Consider the following 12,206-nt stretch of genomic DNA (forward strand, 5'->3'; position numbering starts at 1 on the left):
GGTACCTGCAACAATCACTCATTAGTACAACTTTTTTTTTATAATTTCAACATAAAATTGAAAATTTTAATTTTTTTTTTAATTCTACATAAAATCCTAACGAAAACGAATTCTATCCCGAACAAAATGTTTCTCAAGAAGGATTACAAACACAAGTAATTAAAATTAACTTTAGAAGAAGGATTTTGATATTCTACATTAAATAAATTATTCCATATAAATTTTATACATAATTCAGAAACCTTGAATTCGAAATTAAATTAAAGTTAAAAAAGGTGTGTACGTACCAAAGAAAAGTTCCAGTTTGTAAAACGTTGTATATTGCGTCTCAGTGTGAAGAATGTAAATTAAACAATTTATTGATAGTAATATTAATTAAAAATGTAGTTTACTGTTTTTTTAAAACTTTCATGTCTGGTGATACTGTGTTGTCACGTTCCAATTAAACGTTGATTTCCGGTAACAAAACGTCGATATCATGACGTTACAATCTTTTATTTTATTGATATCTCTTGAACCGAGGAGCTATGTTAAATTAGCATCAGCATTTCGAATTCAGGTATTTGCCGCCCATGGAAGTGATTTTTATTTAAAAAAAAAAAAAAAAGAGGCCTAATTAAAATTGTCTAATTAATGGAATATGTCATCAGATGAATAAAATATTGCAAAATTATTTAACAAAATAAATTAGCGAGGAAAAATTAAGTTTAGACAACAGAGAACAAAAAAAAAATCTTTTAATGGAATTTCCTTAATTTTGTGTGGAACAAACTTAGTGACTTTTCAAGTTGAAACTTCAACTTAAGAAAGTTTTTAATAATGGGGTGGGTAAGAAAATGTATCTTAACTACTTAATTATCTTAACTCATTCTGGTTTTAACCGTTTAAAAGTATTGATTTCCTTTTATTTTAATTGATTACTAATTTATAATTATTTAAGTATCAATTCTGATATATTATAGTATAATTATATAGCAATTCTATGTATATGTATCAAAAGAAAAAAATAGAAAAAGATGTGGAAATGAATCTTAGTGCGTACTAAAATAAACATCTACATCAAAATCAGTATTTAATAATATCGATAATAACAAAATATTAAAAGAAAACATTGGATTATTACGAAATTCGTGCATAAAACGGAATGAAATAAGTACTTTTAGCAATTTTATATTCCACTATTATGGAGTTTTACAGATTCTTGTTGTAAATTTCTAGTTTGATGATTTATTTCGATTATAAAATCATGGCTGCTCAATGACTAACGGTGTTGTCAATTGTTGAAAGTAAGTAATATATTAGATATGAACATTAATCAACATTTTAGTCCTTTGTCATTACGTTTGACAGAAAAATTTACGACATGAATTCTTGTCATACCATTTATTCAAGCATATTTTTTACTCCACTTATGATATTAAATAAGATTTTTTCTCTTAAAAATATTTTTTCTCCATTTTTGGTTTTCCAAACGTACACTTTTTTTTACACGTTTTTTTTAAGAAGTTTATTATTAAAAATTCTTACCCAGATCATAGCTTAGTATCTTGATGAGTTCAAAAGAGTTGATGGCCAATAAAGTAACTATTTAATGCCTCTAAAAAAAATTTAGCAGGTTATTAAAAGACTGTGTTCCAACACCCATCATATTCCACTAATTTGTTCCACACATCTGAATTCTACATCATACCACCTTGACAATAATACTGTGTATCAAGGTGTTAATAAGATATTCTACCAAATAAAATACTACAAAATAAGTTGTTTCCCTTTTTCCCTCAAAATCAATACTAGTCTACAAGTCCTAATACTACAAATACTAAATACAACACTAACTACAATAATATTTTGGTTTATTCCATTTCATTCATTTTATTTATCTTTTCTTTCATTATTTGAAATTCTATTCTACCTATTTCACTCTCTCAGACCTCATTAAACTAATTTAGCATCAGTTAGCAATGTGAAGTCAAATCAAGTACATATAATAGTCATCGCAATAAATCAGTTTATATAAAGAAACACATAAATTAAAAACAAAAAATACATATATTAGTATACAAATCTAGTAAAATAAAGTTAAGCGGTTATTTATAGTTTCTTTCTTTATTTATATTTGATAATTGCCAATTTCACTAACGTTTTAGGGAGCTATGTTTATTTAAGTAAAATTTGAATTTCATGTTGTCGAGAAGACGCTTTTACGTCAGCGGCCTGCCGGTGGTCGACTAGGCGCCTGAGCGAGCCCACAATGGTACACCAGCTATAATGGGAAACAGTCAGAGAGCCACGGCCATTAATATTAATGAGACAGCGATATAATACGGCACTGCCTGTATAATGAGCAGGAACAAACAACTTAACACATGTAAACTGATGAAAAAAATAACAGGCGAAGATGTGCCACGCTTTTGGCTTTTAGCACCCTAATATGATCCGAATCTCTTTAGGATGGTTTTATATATTAAATTAATTAATAATAAAATAACTTTTAATTTTTGGATATGTATTTGATGTATCTCTTTTTTTATTTAATGATTAATCTATGGCAAAATATTCTGATATTTTCAATTTCTAACATAATAAAGTAATGTTTAATAACAATAAAGTAATGTTAATAATAATAAAGTAATGTTTTAAGACAACGTGAAATTTTCGATTTTTATGAAAACGAATTGAAGAGTACAAGAATAAAAAATCAAAAAAAAAATCAATTTTTTCAAATTTATAGGTCCTACATAATAAAAAAAAATAAATAAAAAATCAAAAAAAAAATCCATTTTTTCAAATTTATAGGTCCTTATGGTTCAGTAAAAGCTTTCTTCACAATTCTTCATTCTTTCTTAATCTAAATAGAGTTTAGTAATATTTCAGTAGTAGTTCCACTACTGTGGAAAAGATATATCTAGGTTTATCCTATTTTATTGAACTAAAAAAAAAAATTATAAAATGTAACTCAATTCGTTTTTCACAAAGTTCTTCCTGTAGTTTACTGGTATCTAATCGGTGGTCAACCATACCATGGGATATGTTGCGGGATGCCTCTGCAACATATATTTTTAAATGATTTATAGTTAGAACTAATTTATTAATTATCTTTCCTCATCTCTAAGTCTCATCTGAATGGTTTTGAAATGAATATAAATAAAGGTGACTCAGAATGCACTTTTAAGGATACAAATTATTTCCTTGGGGGACCCCTTTACTCATAAGTCGAGAGTGGGAGACCGCACAATATTGTTTACGGATTGGAGACCACTGCTTTAGTTTAATATTAGTATCGTACTCGATGTTCTAAAATTATTTTCTAATATCCTCACACAATGTGTCTTTTTAATAAATTGTGATTAATCTATTTTAAAAAATTAAATTTTTACCTCTACAACCCATGAAGGAAGTACTGTTACTAGATCAACGGTTGTGCAAGGAGATAATCTGATCAGAACCACACTCGACCACCAGATTTGTACCCAATAAAGGCAATCCACTTTATTAAGCTGGTTAGACCTCGGAATACTCCTTAACATGCAGGGCTGACTCACAGCTACAGTACATAATTATCTGTCATAAACAGATAATTATGACATTACCTGTCATAGCGAGATTAAAACCCTGGTCCTTGGAGTTACTACAGAGCTAACGACTCCCATTTATCTATTAATCTATCAATAAACTAATTTCATTCAAAATTGAAACAAAAATTATTGAATTCACGATATGAATACAAACTATAAAATTTAATAATATATATGAAAAACAGAAAACGAGTTAAATCAAAGACTCCCTCAATCAATTATCTACAATCTAAAAACTATTTCATGAATTTAACGAAAGCGTCAAAATTCTAATAAGGAGTTAGTTAACTTAAACGTTATCGAATCTTTAATGTGCAGAAAACCCTCCATTCCTTCCGTGCAATTTGAGTCACACATAGTTTGTTTTGTAGATTATGCAGATTAATATGCATGACGTTTCTATCTTAAAATTACATAATTGTTACAACTAAATTCCACAGTCTTGATGTCATGTAATGTTTCAGTTCTGTGACAAAACCTGACGCATTTACAAAAACCACACTAATTACCCAATAAATTATTAATGCAAGTTCATAATATATTAATAATTTTAAAAAAACATAAACTGCTTAAGCTGTACAGCAAATCAAAATATTAGCAATGATTTGTGTTTTTAAATAATATATTATTATTTTTATTCATTGTCTGATACGAGAAAAATTTTATTAAAAAAAAAATTAATCCGAATTACTGTAATAATTACTGTTTTTCCCAATTCTAATTGACTCGGTGTTTAAGGAGTTATTAAATTGATGAAATGTTTCAAGAAAGAAATATTTAACGAAATAAGATCTGGAATTTATATAGTAAATATTTTTAGTATGGAGGCATGAGATTTCCAAACGAGGTATCGAATAACGACTCATATACTCACGATTCCATGTTAGGAAACACAATGGGAGTTCACGAATTCCAACGCAAACTACCTTGGCGGTGGTTGCCGTCACAATTCATTGTCGTTTAAATAACTAATCGTGCTTTCAGTAAGCACCTACACAATGGATAGCGTCTCAGAAGTATCTTCAATATCTTCTAATAATAATACTCAAAATATTTATTTAACACTAATTTACATACCTACTGATACAAATTAAACAAACCAGTAGCTTGTCACACCCGGCCTCTATAAATTAGGTACCCTAATTGGAGAAAAAAAATCCTATGATTGAGCGTGATCATAAACAAATCACCTCCTTGCACAACAGTTCAAAAAAACAGTACTTCCAATCAAAGTAATGTAACATCTGACCCTTCAGGGTTGTTGTGGAACAGGTTTGTTTTATTATTACGTTCAGGAATTTAGGAATTATTTATTATTCCTTGTATCATGAAAGGGGAGCGCGGTGGCACCGTGGTAAGTCACGATTCTACTAATTCCAGGGCCCCGAGTCCGAATCCGGTTAAAATTGTTTTTCTGTGACACTGTAACCGCGAGTTAATCCTGTGGGTTATAGACCCTCCTAGGGTCCACCCAGCCTCATAAATTGGTTACCCTCAATTCAAACAAAAATCTGGCGGTCAAGCGTGATTCTGACCAAATCACCTCCTTGCTCAACCGTTGGTCTAGTAACAGTACTTTCTTACAAAGTACTGAGTCCCTGACCCTTCATGGGTTGTAGCAGTACAAATTTTATTATTTATTGTTCTAACCTCATTAGAGAAGTATTTGGATTGGAAGTAATTGAGTTCCCTAATATTTATTGTTTAAAAACAAAAAATTAAAATATTTATATTTACATTATGCTGTACAGTGCGGCGCTGTGCTATTTATTCTAAGGAACCAGGTTCGAATCTGGTTGTGGAAGTAATTATTTATTCTGTTACTGTAGCCGTAAGTCAACCCTGTGGGATCCATCTAGCCTTACAAAGTGGGTACCCCTAATAGAGAAAAAATCTGGCGGTTAACTATGATCTTGAAAAAATCACCTCCTTGTGTAACCGTAACTCTAAACCAAGTACTTTCTTTCTAAGTAGTAAGGCTCGGGCTCTTCATAAGTTGTAGCAGCTTACATTATTATTACTATTATTGTTATATTATTCGAACACACAAGTAATATCAGTATATAATTAAGTTAAGTATATTAGAAGGTTGATTACCTTTTAAGAAAGAGAAATCTCGCTTTGCCCAGGATCCTAACTAAATTGCCGAATTCTTCAGTCCCATCAGGCGTCTGGAAATTACTCGCACCAACCGAATATTGGAGTTGTTATGGTTCAAACTCCACTATTCAATTAGTTAGAGTAGTGATAACGTAAATTATCAAAATTTTAACTTAAAGATTTTACTTGTGAACAGTCTAGCCTAGGTCAACAATATTCTGATTCCAGTTCGATAGATTTCGATTTGATTTTTATTGATTTATTTAACATAATACTATATTTTTTGTACATTTTTAAAAATCGTCGTAATAGTTTTTTCTTTTTTTCAAAGTTATCAAAACCTCATTTCTTTTTAAAATTAAACTTTCCACGAAAAAAATACAAGTTTACTATTAAACTGAGGTTAAGAAACTGAGTTGTAATAACAGTTTAGTAGCTTAAGCAAATATAAAACTAAACTATAATTTAATATATTCCTTTTTGATATTATAAAGATTTCTTCACAGTTTATTATAGAGGAATAAAAGTCAGGCCAGGCCTAAATAATCGTGTGGAAGTTCTAGTTGACAAACATTTGATCTTAGTATGTATATGTGTGCCAATAACAGTGTTTAAAATAAAAGTTAAAACATCATTAATACGTCCTCCAAGAGAATCATGTCTTGATACTTAATATTAATTGGTATAATGACTTTATTGTAAGCTGCGCATCCTATTAGAAGTTTAGGCTTTAAAGTACTCCAGCAAACTTTAAGGTAACAAATCAAGCGGTTGGGAAACGGCAGCGCAATTACTTCTAAATAGAAGATTTATTGTTTCATTTCCTATAAATAATAGGTCAAGTTCGATAATTATGTATTATGCAAACTAAAAAATACGATGTTATTATAATTTTTACACTACTAAACGATGGCTGCACAAAAAAACAACGGTGAGTCAGTATTGCCATTTTAAACTATCTCAACTCCAGTGAACTTCCTTACTTCGGTCTAACCCCGTTCAAGTCCAACCTATCCTACTTTATCTTTTAATATAATTATCTGAAGTTGCCCTAATCCTAATGAACCAATTAGGGACCCTCCATTAACTTTATTCTTGATAACTTGCATCGTTTTATTCGACTCAGAGGTTCGCCTTTTAGTCGTTATCGAACTGGTTCGGGGATCCGTACAACCCATAACTAGCACATCATGTCATTATTGAAGGATGGAATATGATAACAAACTCTGATATTTCCAATGACCGATTTATCTTCTTCGATAAATTTCAAGGATATATTTATTTAGGAAAACTACAACCGGTAAATATAATTGAAGATATAGCATTGCAGCGTATAAGATGTGCATGAAAGGTTGTATGGCTCAGCAACAAGTGGATCCCTAAAATGTTAATAAACACTGAACCGACGGGTAAACGTCCGAGGGGAAGACCGAAATGTAGATCGGAGGATTGCGTTAAAACTGATTTAGTAGAATTGGGTTTGGAAGGGCATTATTGAAAGGGTGTATATAGAGAGCAATTGGTGCCATCGGCATCGAACCTTCGGCTTCTTTTGGTCTTCATCACCATTATTATTATTTATTTATTTAGGTCTGTTGATAATTAAATTCTTATAAAATAATTAAATAGGGCTGTCATTGATATCGTAAATCGTTAACTTATCTCATTGCAAATTACAATATACCCATTGACGTCAAATAAATCTAATCTATCATTATGAATAGTAATTTAATTCTGTCAGCCTTCAATCCTACTGGTTGGAAATCAAATCACGAGTTATGAAATCTTGAATATTGAGGCCTGGAACTGACGATAATTAACAATGATGATTAATTTCTGCTTATTTCAGAATCATTCTCCTAAATTTAAACCAAACTATTTAGTGTCCAATATTCGTTTATTTTAGCATAGGCAGTGTCAGATATAAGTTTTTTTTATTGAGCACCTTTTAAACTAATAAATTCGGTACAAAAATATTTTTTTTACAAAAAATTGCCATCAAAGTTGTGGTGATTTCCAGTGAATATTTCGACCTATAAAATGCTTTATTTCGTGGTTTTTAAGGATTCGTGCACCTTTACTACCTCTCCTGGTTGAACTAAAGGGTTAAAATTTTAAATATGACCTTATTGATTTAACTACACATTTTTTTTTTTTATAAAACTAAGATAAATTGATATTTCCATTACTATCGGCGAATGCTCGAACATTGAAGTTCAAGGATAGTAACTAATCGGTCTAGATCTACGGATTATGGTAACTAAGGGTCAGCAGTCCGACCTGGACCTGATCCATTTCTGAAGTAGATCTCCCCTTTATTAAACCTAAAGATATATTATTTTTTATTTGCTTTTATACGTAGAAAACCAAATCGTGATTCCTGATTAAGATAAACACACCATGAGCCGGTCACTGTAAGTTGTCTCCAGTACAAAGATAGACATATAGATGCCAAAGAATCCTAAAACGTATAATAAATTATGCTGTGAAATACAGCCTTTATTTGAAAACGATCAAAAACCTCACCCTACTAGACCACAATGGCTCCCCAATAATACTATTATAATTATAATAATAATATCTATATATCCAATAATACCCAATAATTATTTATTTATTTGTTAAAGAACATGACTTCTTGTACAAATAATTCAAAATATTTACAAAATATGTCTTTATGTAAGTCGTTTCCCGCACTTCATAATAAAGCTTGCATTTTAAACAAATAATAATAAATACTCGACCCCAATAATAACAACTAAAAAAATGTTTGGTCTTCGCTCAATAATATGACAGGTCGTCTGGAGGGTAATGAACGGTTGCCCTTCCTCTTCTATAAAAGAGATTAACAGAATTAACTTTTTATTACACCCCACTAACATTTCCTAGCATGTAATGCAATTATATCACTTAAAAAACCCAATATAAAGATATGAGGACTTTCAAGTCAAAGAGAAAAAAATAATACTTATAACGAATCAAATACACAATTAGATTTTTAAAAATACTAATAGTGAATATGATGGATATACTTGCAACCTTTGTTTACTAAATTGAGGAAGATTATAATTAAAACTGTAAACTCTTCTTAATCTTTCCAAGATAAAGATTCTATTTAAAATGAAGCTTATTATTGAGAGTTAGATCTACAAATAACTGTATATTTACAATTTGTGTAAGAAAATCGACTTCACTTCATATTTATCGATAAAAAAAAATTAATAAAAATAAACATATACTGGCTTTAATTGAAGAAGAAATACAAATACTTGAAGATCAAGAACCGCATTTACCACGCAGACGAAATAGGTAACCTAAATTTCATTGCGACTTCGTAAAGTTTATCGTACAAGAAATTTCAGAAGAGTATGTTGATATATATTTCAATTTTCAAAACTATCAACTGCTTACGTTTTTTGAAAATTGGTTGAGTGCCTACTGGAGAATGTGTATTAATTTTATATTTTATTGATATAGTATTTATCGGTAGAAGTATTTATTATAGCAGTCCTAATTTATTCTGACAGATTATGATTTATTTATTATAACAACAATAAAATTGAAAGCATTACCACAAATCACATAATTCATCATTTTTCACTAATTATTATTGATTATATGTGTACAATTATTTTAGCGAAATTGTATTGCACGTTTACATATTCTATAAAAATCTCTTATACAACAAATTTTTGTAACATAAAGAACAGATCAAATGAAGATGTCACATTATCATTACCTATATAACCTTAGATTAGAATTCGCTGTTATGGTTTAATAGTGGCATATCTGTATGGAATACGACAAATACAAAATAAAAATAAACTTTTTTTTTTTTAAATCGGTCCACCATTCAAACAAAATAGCGATTTTAGTTTTGGAAACAAAATCAGGTACTTCGTATTTACACAAACATTATCAATTTATTATACAATCTATACAACTTTTTTGTGTCATGTGTCCATCTCCCAACCCATTTAAGAAATTTTATTGCCCCCTCACGTATAAAACAATAAATTGATCCAATTTGTTTTTTTATGTAGAACATATAACAGTCCGTTAATATTTTTTTCTTGTTCAGTAGACTGAAAGTCTCACTAAATTGAAACCCCAAGAAAATACGGGTGCCTCCAAAAATTCATAATACTGAAACAAAAATGTGTCATTATTCAGAAAATTTGATGGCACAAGTTGTGCCCTGTTCTCTCCTTTAGAAAATTCTTGGTTCGTGTCATACTAATCTACTGATATAGTTAAACATATATTCTTGATTTTTGCATACATTTTTTTAAAAATTATTGTTTGAGGTGTAATATATAATTTTAATTTAATGGTGATTTTTTTTTTAATGACAAGAGATTACTCCTGTCCTACCTGTGTCAAGTATAATCAGTGTCAATCATCCCAACCATCCAATTCACTATGGTTTAGTCTAATTCTTCAGCGGCTATACACCCATAGGTGACACAACTTTGGAAATGTATTTTTAAAAAATGTCTTTTGCTACTTCAGTGCATCTAAAAAGTTTTATTTGGACTGTTGTTTAATCGTGAAATAAGTGAGAATTGATTTGTTGCCAAAATCTTACTCACTATAATTATTTTGTTAAAGGCGTTTTGAGGTTTCATTCAGCAACTAACATGATTTGCTATAGTCACTAAAAAAAAGGTAAATAAAATACTAAATTCACATTTTATTTCAATTGGCAATGCATTGTCACTGAACACATGTCTTTGTAGGGAACGTATTGTAAATTATGGGTATGATCCACACTTCAGTATCATGTATCAGTGCCCATTGTAATCAACAGATGACACCTATGCCAAATGGCATAAAAAGAAATTTAATGTAAAATTCATACATTTTTATAATTTAGATTCAACATACTCAGAGACTAAAAGGAGATAAAAAATATTTACTAAGGATTAGAAAGGTATTAAAGGGTTAACATTGTTATTTTAGTTTATTAAACACTCACAGAGTAAGTGAGCATAACCTACAAATTTTTAAAGCGTCAAACATTACTTAAGACACCATAAACATGCTGTAGAGTAGAATTATGGACTGCTATATTAAAATTATATCCAATAAGAGTCATTTTATACCGATAGGAAAGTAGAGAAAGGGAAAAGAAAGGAGAAGAAGCGAAGGAAACTGAATGTTTGATGTTCTCGATTCTGATTGGGCTGTGGGCCCTCCTTCGGCCCCGCCCACCACCTCCTAAACCGAGCCAACCAGCGCCGGAGCTTCGGCCCCGGCCGCCAATGGAAACAGTTCCTAGGAGACGATCCTCCTCGAAAACCCATGCACGTCCATACAGGATACGCCTACCGCCCAATCCCAGGCGGGCAAAGAGGTAACATAACCTTACTGCTTCAGCTCTTAACTTTCTTAAAGCTATAGTTCTTCTGTATCTCTTGTTTACTTATTTTTCATTCATCACATTCTTCTAGGATCTATTTTAATGCCCTATAGCATGAAAATGCCTGCTGTAAATATTTTGTAGAAATATCCGAAATGTGTTGACAGGTCATTGTTCGATGTTACAATTTTTAAGTTACAAGAATTATTTTTGAAACTCGAAGTGGACATTTTCTACTTATGATTAATCTTATGTAATAAGCTATATTTATCTAGAACCTAATTTCTTGTTGGCTACCTGATTTTTGATGTACACAAACACATTTTCGATTACTGTCAGAGAGGGTTAATTTACTCCCCTGCATTTTACATTTCCAAAAATCAACGCAGAATTTAAGTATTATGTATTGCAGATAAAATTATGTTCTTGCTATTAATATATTCTTTGATTACTGTAGATTCCAAACATGTATTAAAATTTCGACTAGTTTAATAACATAAAAAAATAAATACATTTGTACCGTTACAAACCAAGAAGGATCAGGGGTGCAGTACTTTCTAAGGAAGTACTGGTACCAGACCACCGGTTGTGCAAGGAAATGATTTGGTCAAATTTTTCCTCAATTAAGCCTAACCACTTTATCAGGCTGGATGGACACCATAGGTTTTCCGAACCCACGGGGTTGGCTCATGGCTATTTTAATAGCTTAAATAATTATCTGCCGTAGCCGAATTCGAACTCTGATCCTTGGAGTTTGTAGCACGCAGCTCTGGGTCTTACAATTGAGCCCCGCTGTTCTAGTTTAATATATATATTTATTTTCTCTTGGTGAAGTGAAGTAGAAAGTTAGGTTAGAGTCTTTACTCCGAAGCAAAAAAAAAAAAAGTTTTTATAATTCCAAACTTGTATGACCTTTGATTGTATTTTGTTTATATTGACCTATGACAAAAATTTAACAGGTGTTGTTTCATCTCAATCATACCATCAGCTGTGATCTTTCAACAATTAGAGAGCTAAGAACTTTCACTTAAAAAATAAATTTAAAACCACGAATTTATTTTTTTTTTAAAAGATATAAAATATTAAATAGTAAATAAAAGTTATTGGCTTTACTAAGAACGATTCTCAGAAAAATAATTGGATGAAAAATGAGGAGGCTCAAGGAGTAC

The 12,206-nt window shown here is 30.4% G+C and overlaps 1 protein-coding gene across 2 annotated transcripts in view; it reads left to right on the top strand.

Moving 5' to 3' along the window:
- Nucleotides 1-12,206, top strand: part of LOC106690683 (3',5'-cyclic-AMP phosphodiesterase-like) — a 50,310-nt gene that overhangs the window by 5,990 nt on the left and 32,114 nt on the right. The window contains exon 1 of one of the 2 annotated variants that reach the window (XM_014436192.2): nt 10,664-11,031. The exons of the other annotated variant lie outside the window; for it this stretch is intronic. Coding sequence (XP_014291678.2) covers nt 10,841-11,031 — 191 coding nt within the window. The 5' untranslated portion in view covers nt 10,664-10,840. Of the gene's footprint in view, nt 1-10,663; nt 11,032-12,206 lie in introns of those variants that run through there. 2 annotated transcript variants of the gene reach the window in all.

This window comes from Halyomorpha halys, unplaced genomic scaffold, assembly GCF_000696795.3.
Source record: "Halyomorpha halys isolate HHAL.00 unplaced genomic scaffold, Hhal_1.1 Scaffold1817.1, whole genome shotgun sequence".
Lineage (NCBI taxonomy): Eukaryota > Metazoa > Arthropoda > Insecta > Hemiptera > Pentatomidae > Halyomorpha > Halyomorpha halys.